General features: G+C 32.3%; 1 protein-coding gene across 14 annotated transcripts in view; it reads right to left on the bottom strand.

Moving 5' to 3' along the window:
- The window catches only part of LOC145297516 (ubiquitin carboxyl-terminal hydrolase 9X-like), a 292,030-nt gene that overhangs the window by 42,754 nt on the left and 230,459 nt on the right, over positions 1-18,817 (bottom strand). For all 14 annotated transcript variants that reach the window (XR_013870257.1, XR_013870258.1, XR_013870256.1 and 11 more), the window contains 7 exons: positions 18,518-18,619; positions 18,199-18,374; positions 17,034-17,207; positions 7,776-7,917; positions 6,150-6,235; positions 5,942-6,033; positions 1,639-1,759 (listed from right to left, as the gene is read on the bottom strand). Coding sequence is in view for 11 of the 14 variants with exons in the window: in XM_080143416.1 (XP_079999542.1) it covers positions 1,639-1,759; positions 5,942-6,033; positions 6,150-6,235; positions 7,776-7,917; positions 17,034-17,207; positions 18,199-18,374; positions 18,518-18,619 (893 nt within the window). In the remaining 3 variants the exon portion in view is untranslated. The remainder of the gene's footprint in view (positions 1-1,638; positions 1,760-5,941; positions 6,034-6,149; positions 6,236-7,775; positions 7,918-17,033; positions 17,208-18,198; positions 18,375-18,517; positions 18,620-18,817) is intronic.

Genomic DNA, 18,817 nt, shown 5'->3' with positions numbered 1-18,817 from the left:
AAATACTTTAGGCAACACAATTATTCAAATCTTATCTTTATATTTGGTTGATGCAGTGTTCCAGGACAAAAATTATTCTTATTTCATAAATTAGCCTTTTTGGTTTCTTAAAATCTTCTGGTTGAAGGTCAAGATCTTACTTTTCAAAGATTTGATTTACATTAAAATATGAAAATTATGAATTTCTACATTTCATAAGAGGACAAACTTAACAAAAATTTGGTTTCTGTAGAGCAATCTATATATGTATAAAAGTGAAAGTGTCTGTGTGTACATTTCCCTACACAATAACTGTCAATTTACAGTCCACAGACTCAAAATTTGATATACAGGGCATTGAGATTTGGGAAAATCTTTGAAATTCGTTTTTGGCCAGAAATTTGGCTGTTAAGGGGGTCAAAGTTCAATGATTTGACCTTTGAGAAATCTACCAAACTCCGACAATTTTGGGTATAAACAATTGAAATTTTAGATATAGATTCCTTGGACATGGATCTAACTTAACTTGATTAGAACCCAAAACAAATGTTATGGGTCATAATAGGGGTCAAAGTTTAAAAAATTTTACCTCTGCGGTCTACCAAATTACTCAGACAATTTCTAGTCTAAACATTTGAAATTTTACATAAAGGGTATTCAGAGATAGGGCAAGCTTTTTAATCAGTTTGGGTCGAAAATTTGAGCTACCAATATATAAATGTATGTATGTTTGCATGTCTGCCTAAAACTTTTGACAAAGGCGATAGATTTTCACAAGATCAGTATCGTTTTGAAGCTTGACCCTTCAGACAACAAATACCGAATTAATTGGCTAAAAACATTAATTTCTTCACCCTCAACTGGGCACTTATCTACAAGGAAAGGGGGGGGGCGCTTTTTCCGCTGATATTTTCGAAAGTCATCCCCTCTTTTTGATTGTCTAGCCTTACTTTAAACTTATGTCACTTCCAGCAAAACGTTCTTTTCCTTTGCAGTACGGGTTCGAGCCTACCTTCCTACTACTTTTTTTTTTTTTCTTGCTTAACACATCTTCAAACACCTGGGAAATGCCAGGCACCCATGCTAGTAACTGAAAAATTTGTTTAAATGATTTTTATTTTTTAATAAATACAGCATTTCTTAATCTAAACGTTTTCCATACATTTGTAAAAACTTTTTCCACATAAGCTCATTTGGATGAAGCAAATTCTACACATTGCATTGACCATATCTCATACTGCTTTAGCTTGATGATTGATAATGTCAGCTTTTGCAATGTAGGGCAATTATGATTCCAGCAACAAATGTCTAAGATGTGAGCCTGGTGTAAGCCTCCAAATCTGACTCGGCTTAACTAGGTGTTTTCCCTAAACACAAAATATTGTTTCTGAGATTATCTAAGGCACTCAACTAAACAATCAAGATTTAAGTAAATATAAATTATTCTAAAGGTTGTATAATTTTCTTTTTCATTAATGACAATTGTGCAAATGATAAAATAACTGAGTTTTAATTTAATAAAAGTTGATAAAGGTTTTAAAAATTAGTTTTAATTTTTGCAATCAGACACCTCATTATTAAAACAGAATGATTAAATAAATAAAAAATAAGTTGCAAAAGTCAATTATGTCTTAATTTGGAAGAAAGGAAAAGCATTACCTATGTAAAATATAGGAATAATAATGTCCACCACTGGCTTGTCCACTATGGACCACGACCCCAACCAATTTGTATTTGGTACTCTGCTCTTTTTCATCACAGTCAGCATCAATAATTTCTCCTGAAAAAATGAGATACAAAAGATTAAGACAACACGATAAAATATATAAAAAAAAAATCCATAGAAAAAGTTACAAATTCCACCAAAAACAAATGTGATATTTTTTAAGAATTTGACAGGACCTATATTTGGTCACCTTTGTTTTGATTTGAAACAGATGGTACCGATATTGTTCTGATCTTCTGTAACACACATACCTAATAAGTTATGAAAGTATGTTTATGGCAATCAAGGTACAGAGGCTTCTGCATGTCATCCTTGTAGAGAACCATTAGACTAAAATGCATGAAATTCATGTTATTGGGTGTTTTTTAATCTAGCTAGATAACCAATCGGATCCTTTGTTATTCCTTCCATAGGTTTATGTTTCCATAAAACAAAACAAAGATTTGGACTACTTTTTAGTTCCTTGCTAGTACTTTTTATTCAGTGTTTTGTTATTAAATGTGTTTTTATGATTGTAATATCTGGTTTTAAAAATTAGGGAGATTACACCCACATAGTATTTCTTATTATCCAGGCTTTCTTTGGCAAATATAGTGGCTTGGTAAACAATGCTTTTGGTTAGGCATTTATGGGGGGGGGGATACAAGTTCTACAATTACAACTTTTCTTTTCATTATTAATTTTCTTATTTGGGTAACTTGTTAGGGTTTGAGTTATTACTATTTTTACTGGTTATAGTTTTGTTCTTAGTGTTAATTTTATTGTTATATTGATCACTTTTTACAGATTTAAAAAAAAAAAAAAATTCTCTATTGTTCTCAATTAGTATTTTGTTATATGCTTTAATTATCCTTTCTAAGTTTTCACAGCAAATGTAGGGAGAGTTTTAGGTTATTTTTCATGGAAAATTTTCTTTCAGGATTAGTTACAGAGAAGTGTTTTTCTATAAAATACAAGAATTTCTTGTAAAGTTTAGTTCTTAATATCTGAATATATAGTGGTGTACACCAGATTATACTTTTTCTTTTTTAATCTTATAATTATTGGTGTCCTGTTGCTTATATTTAATTTTGATATTATGCTACCCATTATTTTTAGAGTGGTATTGTAAATGTTACGCAACTTGTGTGGCAAAGGTACTGGGAGGACATTTTGCTTGCCAATTGCCAAAAGAATTTGTGTGGCAACATGCACTGCATGTGGATGTAGGCAAACTCAGCTGTGGTAGGATTCAATCTTGGGCCTTGAGATGACAGAAACGTTGCAGAGTAAAATATGTTTCAGTTGGATGTTTATACCTGGAAGTGCGAATATGTCAACAGTATTAATGTGTGTGTGTGTGTGTGTATATATATATATATATATATATATATCTGAAAATATACTTTATTTCCTTATGTACTAATCCTTATTTAAGCTCAATCTAATTACAGAGCAATATAGTGAATGAATGACAAAAGTTTATATTCCAAAGTTCATGATGTCAATCATCTTACAATTTATTCCTTTAATTCAATTATGTCCGGCAAAGGCTTTTTTCCAGCTGCTTTTCAGCTTGCTCGCTCATTCTTAAAACTTTATATGCTACTGAGCTGATAATATCGAAGATTTAAGAAACAACTGTGTGTACCTTTAATTTGGGAAACTTATGTGCGATTTTTGCCATATTTATTGGCCCACGCATGTGTCTTTGGCTTTTTGGTATAAAAAAGCAAAACTGAAAAAAAAAACAAAAAAAAAAAAACCCCCCGGCGGCACTCATGCAGCAATGAGCGCTTTGATCAATATCGGTGAAAACTCATCAGACAATTGCTATTTTGGGCTCCCTCAAACAAGTTGTGGAGAGAAAAAATAAAATTAAAAAAAAAAAAAAACTGTCTTGCAGAAATAGTTAACTGCGGAATAGCGTGATGTTTGACCTCAATTTGAACTCATTCACGTTTTAATCATTAAATTTAACATCTTACATTAGCACAGGTGTATGTTGTCAGCCTATTGGCCTCAAGGCTCCGGGTTTAAATCTACCTGCTACCAACCCCTCCCTTTTTTTTCTTTTACACCTACAAAGGATTTTTTTCCCCATTTAAAAAAAAAATAAATAAATTTTTTAAGTTTAACTTTTTTTTTATATATATATATTTAAACAGGGTTAAGTTTCCATTTTGTTCTGCTTTACACCCCCCCCTCCCCAACACACACACCTCCAAACACACAGAGACAACGCCGGGCACCCCTGCTAGTCTATAATATAAATCCCACACTTTCTGTTTAAATGTATGTTTGTATGTGTGCCTAAAACTTTCAACGGAGGCGACGGATTTTCACGAGATCGGTATTGTTTTGAAGTGTGACCCTTCAAATGACAAATATCGAAAAATTAGCTAAAAACATTAATTCTTCACCCTCAACTGGGTACTTTTCTACAAGGGGTGGGGGGGCACTTTTTTTGCCGATATTTTCGAAAGTCATCCCCTCTTTTCAATTGACCAGCCTTAATTTAAACTTCCGCCACTTCCGGTTTTGTGAAGATGTCACGTTTTTCTTTTTCCGTCTTTTCTTCCTTCGCGGTACGGGTTCAATCTGCCTGCCTACTACCACTTTTTTTTGTTTTGCTCAACACAAATCTCAAACACTCGGGCAATGCTGGGCACCCAGGCTAGTCTTGAAATCTATATATATATATATATATATAAACGGCAAAATGCGCGTGCGAGTTTTTGTATGTCCAAGAAAGGCTTTTTTTCACTTAGATCATCACGTCTAGATTTATTTACGTCGATTTTTACAAAATCCTTGCTATTTTGGCCCCTCTTGTGTTCGTTCGGCTTTTTCGTATAAAAGCGAAACTAATTCGAAGCTAAAGCATTGTTCCTGGCAATTGCACCAGGAACATCCAGAAGGCAATCATCTTTTGATCAATGCGGGGGGAAACTCCTTATATCGGACAATTGCTATTCAATTTGGACAATCCCCTTTTTATGGGGAGCTGGTCTCCCTCCAACATCTTGGGGGAACAAAACCAGCCAAAATTGGGTAAACAAACCCAAAAAAACTGCCCCGCAGTAAAAGTTAACTGCGCTATTTCTATTTGACCTCATTAAATGCGAGCACCTGTCAATTCCGTTTTTAATATTTAAATGAATTCAAACATGTTTCAGTTACTCTTCCTAGATGGCCAAGCGGGTAACGTGTCAGGTTTTTTTCACACTTATTTTCCACCTTTGCCTCAAGGCTTTGGGTTCAATCCTACCTACCTATCAAAACTTTTACCCCCCCCCTCCCAAAACACACACCTACAAACACCCGGGCAACGATTTTTAAATGTTTTAACGTTTTGTTTTTTTTATTATAATATTTAAACAGGGTTATTACTTCGCTTATTCTTTTGTTTAGATTTATACCCCCCCACTCCAACACACTATCACTTAGAACCGTTTATATACCCCCTAGATAATAATATCTAGGATTTGGGAACGCATGTTAGGTCTAGATTTATTTAGATCGACTTTCATAAAAATCATGCTATTTTTAGCTGTGTCGCCTGTTTGTCCTGCTTTTTTAGTATAAATAAAGTGAAACTAAATTCAAACCGTGTGTTCTCGGCTTTCACGCCGGAACATCCAGAAAGCAATCAGTTTTTGATCAATGCGGTGGAAACCTTATATCAGACAATTGATTTCATATGGACACCCCTATTTTCTATGGGGACCGACATGTTGGGAAACTAAACCAAAACAAACTTGACTGCAGAATTGATATTTGACCTAATTCACTTTTTAGTTTATTCGTAACCCTTTTTTTTTCTTCGCTTTCACCTCAAGTATATGAGTTCCAACCTCCCCTCCCTCAAACTTTTGTTTTTCAAACACCCAGGCACCACCGAACTGTTCATTTTTTTTTTTTTAGAAGCTTTTACATTGTTTTTATAATATTTATTTGGTAAATTTTTAGATTACAATTTCTTGTAAATGATGATTCACTGAATACGGAAATCGCATTGAAATTTTGCAGAAATAAGTAGTTATCGAGATATAAAAAGTTGTTTTATGTTCCTAGTGGTAATATGTCTTGTTTGGAATTAAGAAAAAAACAAAGACAGCATTCTCAGAGTTTTAGTCATCATATACTAATTTGGCATTATTTAAATATTTATTGCATGAAAATTTCCATTTCATAAAACAACCAACAGAATGCATAAAATGTTAACAGATTATAAAAAAAAAATACTAAAATTACCTTCAATTTTTGCTAAACCCTGTACAGTATAAGGTTCCATATCAAACTCTCTCGGAAATTCAAAATAATCATTGAATTTGATTGCACATTCTCTGTAAAAAAAAAAAAAATTTTGAAGTAAATATTAATTTTTGTTATTAAATATATATGTGTACAAATATATATCAATAAAAAGAAAAGCATATGAGTTTTAAGAATTAAAACTAACCTTTCCCAGTCATAATCAAATCTTTTGAGCTGGATAGCCAAAATTTTTGGCAATTTGTTTATCACGAGCCTTTTAACAGTATCTACCTGTATAACAAGAGAAAAAAAACTTTAGACAATATAATTTAATGCATTTAAAAAGCTTTGGAAAGTTAAAAAAAAAAAAAAAAAAAAAATTCAATACATTTAAAAATCAAAAAATATTACTGAACATTACCATGAAGATTTGAATGATTGAAAAAAATTTTTTTTTTTTTTTTTTTAAATAAAATGCATTGCTTGTATTTTTGTGGTTTTTAATTGACAAAAAGAAACATGGTTTTAGTTTTGAAAGCATTTAGGTTCAAAATAATTTCAAGGTTTTAATATCTTTAATATTAAAACCTTGAAATTATTATTTTTTTTTTTTTTTAACTATGTTGTTTCACTTTTTTTTGTTAAACTATGTTGTTTCCCCCTTTTTTACCGGATTGTTTTAAATAAAATTTTGACATTTTAAATATTAAGTATTGTTTGGTCATTAAATCATTATTAGAAAAAACAATTTATTAAGATGCATCTTTTTACTCTTTACAAAAAGTTGGCAACCTTTCATTTGATGAATTGCGCCGAAAGGTTGTCATGTTGAGTGGTGACAAATGATTTAATAAAGTATTGTTTGGTCATTAATTCAGGTTAGAAAACTGTAACAAATTTTATTATGATGCAGTTTTTTTTAATCTTTACAAAATGATTGGATGTAAATAGTTTCTAATATTTTCAATACATGAAAATTTGCTAAGAATTTTTAAACTAGAATTGAATTAAAGTCAATAGATTAAAGGCTTCCAAATTCATTTCACATTTCTAAGAGTCACAACCTAACATTGCAGGAACAAACAAAGGAAAGAAATAAAAATTCGACTCGATACGTTTTTTAAGTGCAAATGAAATGCATTTATTCAGCGGGGTTCTTCCAAAACATTTCATTATTTTTCCAAATCTCTTTGCACACACATGCTTTTTAAAAGTGTCTCCTTGCCACTTCACATGGCCTCAGCTAGCGCCTCCTCACCCTTGACTCACACGTCCATTTTGCCCAGCATTCAATTTGCTTCTCTCCTTCACGTGGTGTATTCTTTTTTTTTTTTCATTTCTTGTGAAACTTAGTTTCAGAAGAGATAGTTTGAAACTATGGAGACAGTGCCTTTTATATATTAGATTATTGTTACAGTTATTGCAGCAGATACTATTTATCCTTTTTTTGATTAAAACAGGTTTTCAGTTATGAACATTGTCAGATTCATTCCATCAGGTGATAAGAACGAATGTAATGGCACAGCTGCTAAGACACTGTTCATAACAAAGATATCCTTAAAAGTCTTAGAAACCCTTTTCTAAACTATTTTTTTTGTTACCCATGTACACAAACAACACCAGAAGGCTTTGTTAGTCTTTGTAATAAAGTTTGTCAGATTATTGAATTTTCACATTGACCCATTCCTCCGTATAAGTTCATATGTTCAAATAAAAAAAGTTGGTCAAAACATCAAGACTCAATTTACATAAAGTGAATTCTAAATCACATGATCGAATAAAATTTTATTGTCTTTGATAAAGACCAAATAAAAAAATTAAAGTTACTTACCTTTTTATTACATTTTTCACAATGATATGCATTTGCACCTTCTAAAAGATCTCCTTTAACGTACTGTTCTAAAGATTCAAGTAGATTCTGATGATTCCGAATATCTACATTTAAAGTCGTAAACGTTTCTTCTCTTTGATATCTGAAAAACAATTTTGAAATTCAATAAAATATTTGAAATTATATAAAATTTTACTCAACTGAAAAGTTTAAATAATTAATACATCACTCAATAAGTCATGTGCCTGACATGAATAGCACCACGAATAAAAGAAATTATTTTTAGGAAATACTAAACTTTAAAAGGTACGTTGTCAAAAAAAATTAGTTATTTAAGTGAAACTACTGCTGCAAATTTTCAAAACAATGGAAAAATCTCAATTTTTGTTTGTTGATAAGACATTTTCCAATGGGGGAAAAATACTGTTCAAGCAAGTAATGGCTTAAGCGTTATTTGGACTCTGATCTTTTACAAACAAAAATTAAAAAGATGGTTCGCTGATTTTAAAAGTGGTTATAAAAATGATTTTGAATGCTCAGGTTACACAAATTTGACAATTCCTTGGAAAACAATAAAAAACTTCAAACATCTTTTTGCTAATTATAAATTAAAATTGCATAAAATATTAGAATGCAGTGTATTAACTATTTTGCATAAAAATTTCTCAAATTAGTGAGTGAGTGAGTGAGTGTATTTGTTTAATGGCATTTCAACCTCTAAGAGTCATTTAATGCCAAAAAAGTTTTGTTGATAGGTTTTCAGTTTCTTGTAAAAAATTTTTAAGTTTCTTGAAAAAGTTTATCTTTTGAAGCAAGATGTTTTAGGTTTTCCGAAAAATTGTTTTAGTTGTAAGAGATTTGTTTTTCTAAACTGAATTTTACTTGTTTACTTCATAGGAGTTTGAATACGTTTGTTTCTTTTAAATAGTTTATGATTTGTTGGGGTTCCACTTCTTGGAACACTTTTCTAATGTTTGTTGTTTTAAAATATTTCTTCAGAGTGTGTTTGTGTTTTCTACATTCTGTCAGTAGATGTTTAATTGTTAGTTGTTGGTTGCAGAGTGTGCAATTTGGTGTTTCCTCCACTTTGATTAGGTAGGAATGAGTTAATTTTGTATGTCCGATTCTTATTTGGTTTAGTACAATTTCTTCTCTTCTTCCTTTAAAAATTTTTTGTTTTTCATTTTTAATTGGTTAATGTTCATGCAATTTGTTTGCAGTGCATTTGTTCCATTCCTCTTGCCACGTGTTTTCTATATATTCGTTGATTTTTCTTTTTAGGTCTGTGTGTGGTATCTTAATTTTTTCCATTTGATGGTTTGTGGCTTCTTTAGCCAGTTTGTCTGCTTTTTCATTTCCTGGAATGCCGACATGACTTGGTATCCAGGCTATTATAATTTTTTTATTGTTTTTTTCGGTTATTTCATTGTATTCTTGTATAATTTCTGCGATAAAAGGGTGTTTAGATTTTACTTCAAGGGCCATGATACAGGATAGGGAGTCTGTATATATTATGGCTTTTTGTTCGTTGATGTCTTTGATGTGTTTGAGAGCTATTTTGATGGCCTGTAGTTCGGCTGTATATATTGAAGCCTCGTTGGGCGATCGTATTTGATATTGATTTTGTCCATATGTGCATGCTGCACTTTTTCCGTTTATAGTTTTAGACCCATCGGTGTATATTTCTATGTATTCTGCATATTTTTCTCTTAGTTCTCCAAAGTTGCTTCTGTTTGTTATATTATTTATAATGTTTTTCTTGTAAGTAGTAAGTGTTATGTCGGTTTCTGATTTGTGTAATATCCATGGGGGTCTGTTGTTTGTTTTCGGAGTAATTATATTGTCCGGGTTTTCATTGATTTGATGTATTATTTCTTTAATTCTGTGTCCAAAGGAGGGTATACTTTTTGGTTTCCTTGAATAAGAGTTTGTATATTGTAAGTTGAAGGTAGTTTTGTATGTTGGGTTTTCGGGGTTGATTTGTAGTTTTGTTGCGTATTGTAATGCTAGTTTTTTCCATCTTAAGTGCAGGGGTAGATCTTGGGCTTCTACGTGAAGGCTTTCCATTGGAGAAGTTCGATAGGCTCCCAGGCTAAGTCTTAAACTTTGATTCTGTATTGTTAGTAGTTTGTTTTTGCAGGATTTGTAAGTAGAGCTGTATATGGCACAACCGTAGTCCAGTTTGGATCTGATATGTGAGCGATATATTTTGAGCATTGTAGCTTGATCTGCTCCCCAGTCTAGTTTTGATACTATTTTTAAGATATTTATTGCTTTTAAGCATTTTTGTTTTAATTTGTTAATGTGCTCCTTGAAGTTTAGTTTGTTATCTAAAATGATCCCTAGAAATTTGGTGTGTTGTACTACTGGTATTAGTTGTCCATCTAGTTTGAGCTGTGGATCAAGGTGGTATTTTCGTTTCTTACAAAAGTGGATACATGTGGTTTTGCTTTTGGACATTTTAAATCAATTTTGGTTAACCCAAAGATCTATTTTGTTAAGGCAATGTTGCATTTGTCTTTCAATAGTTGGCATATATGGTGATGAGCAAGTTATTGAAAAGTCATCAACAAATAGTGTTTTTTCGAATCCCATGTTAACATTTTTGATTATACCGTTGATTTTAATTAGAAAAAGGGTGGCAGATAGTACGCTACCCTGTGGTACCCCTGTTTCTTGTGTGTATTGATCTGATGTTGTATTTCCTAAGCATACTTTAAATGTTCTGTGGGATAGGAATTCTTGGATAAATTTTGCTAGGTTTCCTCTGATTCCCATATTATGAATATCTTTCAAGATTCCATATCTCCACGTGGTGTCATACGCTTTTTCGATATCAAAAAAGATTGAGACCATGTGATGGTTTCTTATTAGACCGTTATGAATATATGTTTCTAGCCGAATAAGTTGGTCGTTAGTACCTTGATCTTGTCTAAATCCGCTTTGGTGTGTAGAAATGAGGTTATATTTTTCTAAATGCCACATTAGTCTTGTATTGACCATCCTTTCTGTTGTTTTGCATATACAGCTTGTTAGGGCGATAGGACGATAATTGGTAGGGTTGGAGTGATCTTTTCCTGCTTTAGGAATTGGGATGATATTGGAGTCGAGCCAGTGTTTTGGAAAATTGTTAGTCCAACATATTTTGTTAATTATCTGTAAGAGAATGTTGAGAGATGTATCTGGCATGTGTTTTAGAAATTGATAGTGTATGTCGTCTGGACCGGTAACTGTATCTTTACTTTTATGAATTGCATTGTTTAGTTCTGTTATAGTGAAAGAGGTGTTATAGTATTCTTTGTTATTGGATGTGAAATTGAGTTTTTCTTTTTTTGCGTTGTTTTTGTATTTTTGGAATTTGGGGGAGTAGTGGTTGGATGATGAGTTTTGGCTGAATTCATTTGCGATTATGTTTGCTATTTCTTTTTTGTCTATAGTTTGTCTACCATTTGGTGTACTTATATTATTTATTGGTGTTCCAAGTTTTTTTCCAGTTATTTTTCTTATTATTTCCCATGTTTTTTTTTATGGTGTGTTGTTCAATTTGGAAATATAGTTTTGCCAGGTTTCTTTTTTGCTTTTTTTTTATAATATAGCGTGCTTTTGCTTGTGCTTGTAGGTATTTTTGAAGGTTTGGTTTTGTAGGATGCTGTTTGAAGTGTTTTAGCATTTTTTTCCTGTTGGTTATTGCTTCTTTACATTCTATTGTGAACCATGTCGTTGATTTTGGGTGTGGTTTGATGGAAGATTTTGGGATTGTCTTGATTGCCATTTCGTTTAGTGTATTGGTGAAAGCTAACATAGGATCTGGTTTGCTAACTATTTCTTGATTAATTAGGTTTGTGCAAAGTTTGCTAAATTCAGTCCAGTTAGCTTTATAAATTTGCCATTTTGGTTTTGATTCTTCTGTTGTAGGTTCTTGGGTTTTGAGAAAAATTGGGAAGTGATCGCTGCTGCACTGGTCGTTATGTACCTCCCATTGGAAGTCCATAAATATTGTGGGGGAGCATAGTGTTAGGTCGATAGCTGATGTCGTTCCTGTGCCTGGGTGAAGGTATGTGTGTGTTTTGTCATTAAATATAGTTACTTCAGGTGATTCCAGTAATGATTCGATGATTTTTCCCATTTTGGTTAATATTCTCACTTCCCCACATTTTGTTATGGGCGTTGAAGTCCCCCATTAATATAAAAGGTATGGGGAGTTGTGTTATCAGATCTTCAATTTCGATTTTATTTAGTTTATGTTTAGGTGGAATGCATATTGAACAAATACTTGTTGGTCGGTGGAGTGTAGCTTTAATTGCTATTGTTTGAAGGTTTGTTTGGAGTTGTAATTTTATATGTGATATGTTTTTTTATTATAATTGAAGTGCCACCTGTGGGTCGATTATCTGCTTGTGATCTGTTTGTTTGATTGTAGATGTGGTATCCTTTGAAGTTGATGGTGTCCGTTTCTTTTAGAAGAGTTTCCTATAGGCCAAATATGCTGGCGTCATATTGTGCTATTATATGTTTGATTTCTTCGTAGTTTGGTTTTATGTCTCTGCAGTTCCACTGTATGATGTTTTTATTCATTTCCATAAGTAAGTTCGTTTTTTTTCTGTTTGGTTTTTGTTTAGGTTTTTATATCAGTATTCTATTGATTTGTTGTGTTTTGAGTGATTTTTGCTTTGTGTTTACTTGAACTGCTTGGTTCCTCAGTCTCCATTTTCTCTTCCTGGTCAGTTCTGTTTTTGGAGTTAGATTTTTTCCTGTGACTCTCGATTTCACTCAATTCAAATTTGTTTTCATTTTCGATTAATATTCTCTGTTTTTTGTTTGTTTTGGTTTTTGGAAAGAGGATTTGTGTTTTCCCCCGTTCTGTTTCCATCTTTCCAGATATTGTGTGTTTATCTTCTGCTTTTGTCTTTGTTCGTGATTTGGATCTTCCACGGTTTATTTGTGGTTTTTGTTGTTCGGGTTCTTTTTAGCTCTTTGGGACTTGTTTTAGATCATTTGGCTGAGTTTTAGAAGATACTGGTATTTGTTTCTTGTTTTTGTTTTGGTTAGTTTTTAAAATTTCAATTAGATTTTTGAATTCGGAGATTAGTTTAAGTAGGTCTTGGTTTTGGGTTTGGTTTGAAGTTTTTGTAATGTCTGCGTAAGTGTTTATTTTTTCTCGAGAGCTTGCTATTTTCCTTGCTTCAGGAAAGGACAAGTTTTGTTTGTATTTTATTTTGGCTATTTCTTTTTCTTTTGTGTAGATTTTGCATATTTTAGAGTATGCTGGGTGTTTTTCTTGGCAATTTGGGAATTTTGTTTCGTTTGGGCATTCACTTTTAGTGTGGTTAGGTTCTTTTAAGCCACATTTTCCACATATATTCTGTCCTTTGCATGTTTCTCTGCTATGTCCATATTTATGACACTCATAACATCTCAGAGGGGCTGGTATATATTGTTCTACTTTTTCTATTGTGTATCCGATTTTTATTTCTTTGGGAATTTTTGGTGTATTGAAAGTTAGTACGTAGGTTTTTGTAGGTATGGTTTAACCATTCCTTTTTATATTTATTCGAACGTGATTGATTACTCCCTGTTTTCTTAGGGCATTTTCTATTTCTTCTGCTGTAGCCAAGGTCCATTCATGGCTTTTTATAACACCTTTTGATGTGTTTAGTTTTTCATGAGCATAACTTTTGCATTTATAGATATGGAATTTTTCCATCTCTAAAATGTTTTTTGCATTTTTATAGTTGTCGACTGTGACAAGTAGATTGCCATTTTTCATTTTTTTTGCTGTTTTTGGGTTGCTGTTTTGAGACAAAATTTTTTCAATTAAGAATAGAGACAGATCGCTGATCTTTTTTCCTTCTAAGGTTTCAATTACTATGAATCTTGGGTATTTTTCTTTATCAATTATTTCATAGTTATATTCTTGCTCACTGTCTGAGCTGGTTACGTCAGAGTGGGTTCTTTTAGATTTTGTTGTATTTTTTTTGTTTCTGGGTTTTTTGTTTGGGTTTATTATATCCATAGAAGTTTGTTTAGATTTTCATCTCTCTTGCTCCCCACCCTCCTCGGAGCCCGAAATTGGGAGATGTAAGAAGGGGAAACCCATTCGCCCTTTCATCCCAGGGATACAAAAGAGATATACTCAATTGATGTAGTTTGGTCCATCATTTCCTGTTTCCTCTTTTAGTTTCTTCTTTCCCAGTTTGATAGAAACGTTAGTTAGGGAGCAGTTGTGTGGTTTTTGTCTCATCAATTGATTGGCCCTTGCCATCGCCCTCTAACACTTACCTGGTTTGTCTATGTTTGTAGTAATGAAATGTATTATCTTTGTATTAGAAATTTTTTTTTTTTTTTTTTTTTTTTTTTTAGATGTTATAATTGACATTTTCAGTGTAAGTGTTAGGGCTTGACATGACTAGCCGATTGGTTGGATCGGGCCTCTCCAACCGCCCGTCTAGCCTAGTACAAGGCCAAAGTAGTGTGTTGTAACAGATACCTTTATTTTCCCTAGGCATCGGTTGCTCAGCCACCAGGATCCTTTTCCTAGGCATCACAGGTTGCCACCGACGGCCAACAGGTAGCCCCGTTGAGGGACTTTTACCCTCTGCAGGGGGCAGTCGGCGTATTCTAATGCCCTGCTGACATGGTCAACCGGGAAGTAGGGAAGGAAAAGGGGGGGGGAGGGAACTGGGCCGTTGTTTATATTTCGTTTTTGTAGAACATAATTAAGTTTTACAAAAGAGAACAGAAAACAAAAACAGAAATCGATGTAGGTGCATTTCGTCTCAGGAAGCCAATAGGCAGCCTGATCTGGTAGCACCAGTACTCAAATGAGAAAGCTATGTTTAAAATGGGCATCGTGTTTATTAAAAGTCGAACAACAAGAACACATTGACAATGCAGAAGTTTGCAACTGTTTCAATGCAACAAGTGTTTTTTTGCATCAATGTTACAATGGATGAAACATGGATCCACCATTTCATTCTGAAATTGGCAGTCAGTTGAGTAGACAGCAGCAGATGAAAGCTGTCCAAAACTGTCAAAAATAACATCAGCAGGCAAAGTTTGGGTTCCATATTTTGTTCATTGATTACCTTAAGAAAAAAGGGAACCTTCAATGAATAGTGAATATTATATAGCATTGTTAATGTGTTAAAAGGAAAAAATTGCAAGGAAACAGCAACAACTGAAGAAAAAAACTTTCTTGCAGACAATATACAGTTACAAGCGATCACAATGGTAGCAAAACTAGATGAAATGCACTTTGAATTGCTTTTGCAATAAACCATCCTATTTGCCAGACCCAGCCTTGATACCTCAAAAGAATGCTCCAGGAAAAGATATTTGACTGCAATAAAAAAGTGATATTGGAAACCAAGACATATTTGGAAATAAAAAGCAAACCAGTCTACAAAAAAAAGGCATCAAAATAATGGAATTAGACTATCACCTTAGGAGACTTGATAAATAGAATACAAATTTTGTCTAAAAATTTTTTACTAGTTGAGTCTTATTGAGTGATGTGTTAAAACCGTATTCCTCCTACCAATCTTATGGTGTCAACATGCAACTTGAATTATACACGAGTCATGGCTAATTTGGAGGTCTCTATTGCTTTTGATAGGGGAAAAATATTTGCCACTACAATAAATATGGAATCCTTAAAAACATTAAAATTGAAATTAAAGGAAATATAGTCATATACATAGACTTCATATCACATTAAATGTTAAATATACATATGAAATTACCACAGGCGGAGTACCTCAAAATAGTGTTTGTCATCCTATTCATTTTCAAAATTCACAGTATTACAGAAACTATCAACATAGGAATCAAGAAACCTCTGCTTGTAGATGACTCTCAAACTATTCATCATAAAATATAATATATTCAAAAGACATGTGAAAACTGCCGAATTAAAATAAAGAGATGGGCAAATGATAATTGCTTCCAATTTTTAAAAAATGGTTGCAAACATTCTTTAAAAGAGGAAAAAAAGCCTTGTAGAGAGATTGTGATTTTGTCTTTGTTTAAGTTTTAAAGGTTATTTTGTGCCTCAATGTATTTAAGTGCTACAAAATTATGTAACTATACTCCAGGTTCTTTCTATAGAAGCTGAAATTGAATTATTTTAGGTAGTATTAATTGAAAGTTAAGCATATTTTTGAACAGCATGAGGTTTGCGTCTTGGGCTCAAGGATGACAATGTAGGATAGATGTTTCTCTTGGATAGGCAGTTGGAACAAATAAATGAGCAAGGCACTTTCACTGACTCAATAAAATTAACTGGAACAATTTCCTTATCTAGAAGTCACTTCTGACTATCTTCAAATTGGCTACAATGAAGGTTGGCCACTAAACACCTATATCTATTTTCACTTTTATATAATTTTTTCTAATGAAGTTCCAAACTATAACAATTTTTACTTCAAATTGTTCAATACAGTTATATGACCAAACTTAACTAATCAAATATCTGTGACCCTGGACTGAATTTCACCTAAATAACTTTATGCTTTTTGGCAAATCACTTTTACATTTGTTCCTAAAAGCATTTTAACACTCATTCTAACAAATACTATGGTCTGTAAAAGAGAATTCTTCAAGCATAATAAATACAAAAATATGTTTGGTTCAACATCAATTTTACATACTGGCATGTATTAGACTGGACGGTTTTGAGAAATTGACTTCCAAACTATCTCTGCCCAATCTTTATTTATCCCCTTGCATTTTTTCCATCTTTTTATATAAAAGGGTCAAATATAAAATCTGGTTCTTGTCCAGAATTCCTATATAAAAAACAAAAGTAAAGAATCTGTATGATGTATGTACCTGTTATGAAGCAAAAATATCATTTCAAAAATCATGTAAATTGATCAAGTAGTTTTATTTTTATAAAGAATCATTTTAAGCAATTAATAAGAATTTATAGGCATTACAACATAAATTTTGCAAACTAATTATTGAATTATCACCCTTTGTGTATGCATGTTTTTTTTTTTTTTTAGATTGTTTTCAAAATGGAAGGCATAAAATTTGATTTTTTTTATTTAAAAATAATACTTTATTATATTCCAAAAATCACGTAAATTGGTATTTTCATTCCATCATAAGCATATGTATTATACAAATTTTCTTTTTGTTTCTTTTTGTTTTTTAATATGGGTGAATACTGGACAAGAACCTAAAATTCTTATTCATATGAAACATTTCAATATTAAAAGTTGCTGTTAAAAAGAAACTGCACATAGCAGGTCTTACCTATGTGGACAATCCTTACAGATTTTTTGGTCAGCAAATGATCCTCCAAGTACCTTGCTTAGAATCATTGTCTGTCCAAGTTCCTTAAGAGCTTCGTCTAAACTATCTACAAGACTGTTGAAAAATTCTAATGCATCATGTTGTTCCCTTAGGTTGACAGGTTCTCCCCACAATCTAAAAGTAAAAGAAATCACAAAACAGCTACATTAATATTTATACATTTTTGGGTTTTTTTTTACAATTAATCAACTAACTCCCTTTTGATATAGTAATTACATTAGATACATACTATTTCAAGGAAACAAAAGTTGACCAAGGGAACTATAATAATGTTAAAACAGTATTTACAAAGATTAGAATGCAAAAGAAATTATCAATGGACTAAAATGTTAAGCAACAATTCTGACTGAAATAAGGAATAAGCAAATACATGTAAATAGATTCAACTAGACATTCAAATTTGTATTTTGATGACCACAAACGATTTTTTCATCCAAAAGATTAAGAAATGTTTTTTTTGCTCTCACAATGTAGTAATGCTTGGGGGGAGAGGGGGGGGGGACTTGCCCATCATCCATGTATATTTATCATTAGATAATTATGGCTTTCTCTTTTGTTATAATGGCCCACACAGTGCTTGGATGAAAATTGAATTAAATACCATATTTTTTTTTTTATGGTGACAAGGCGTGGCTCAGTTCCACTAGCACACCTTATATCCAGTTTAACGTCTGCTTTACATGCTGGCATGTTTGAATGGCTTTTAGAAATTGAGATCAAAACCAACTCATCTCTATTGCTCTTTCTCTCATATCCATTCTTATCACTTGCTCATTTTCGTGGCCTTCCTCTGTCATAACTATTCTACATCTACTAAACCAAGAACTCATACATTCTTTCAATGAACCAAACCAACATTTATTTTGCACACATCCTAAGTCTACATTTTATCTTCCACTAAGAGAATCAAAACCAAACTCATCTTTGAGGCTCATAACATGATATACAGGCAACACATCAACTACCACTGACCAAACTGAATTTGTATGCATCAGACTGTGCACATGCAGGAAAATGTCCTCGAGACACACACACAGTATTACTATATTGTTACACTATGTATTTATATTGAAATAGCTAAGAAAAATCAAATTGATAAACTTACTTAAAATGTTTCCAGAACCCTCTGGGCACATAATACTGCAGCTTGCTACAAGCCAAATGACCAAAGATCAACTGGACATGTTTCATCACACCCAGATTGTAATCTTTTCTTTCTCCCTGTTTATTTGAACCTTTCTCTTCATCTTTCCGTTCTTCATCCCCAAGGTCAACATTAGTCTGCAAGACAAATTTAATTTAACATGAAAATAAGACTGATCCAATTTTTATGGAAACCATAATTACTATGTTTTTTAAATGCATATTTAATGATTGATTTAGATCAGATTATCAGTTCTGTGTATTTTATAAAGGTATCTTACTTCATTTTCTCCTTTTTCATCTCCGATATATTCATCTTCTACATCATCGGCAGCACCCTCTACGGCCAGTATCCCATGACGGATCTGTTCAATCATGAATAGCTACAAAGAGATAAAAAAATAATGTCAAAAAAAAAAGTATATATATATATATATAATTAGCAGATTTAATGCTTTTAAAAAGCATTTACATAAGAAATAAAATCTTTATAAAGAATATGTCAACACAATAACACAAGTTGTAGAAATCAAATAATGTCTACATTTAAAATGCATTGAAATCCTTTTAAGTTAATGTAT

Source organism: Euprymna scolopes, chromosome 18 (genome assembly GCF_053919585.1).
Source record: "Euprymna scolopes isolate OS-2025 chromosome 18, ASM5391958v1, whole genome shotgun sequence".
In the NCBI taxonomy this organism is placed as follows: Eukaryota; Metazoa; Mollusca; class Cephalopoda; order Sepiida; family Sepiolidae; genus Euprymna; species Euprymna scolopes.
Note: the sequence above shows the minus strand (reverse complement) of the source record. Positions and strands in the feature narration are given on the sequence as shown.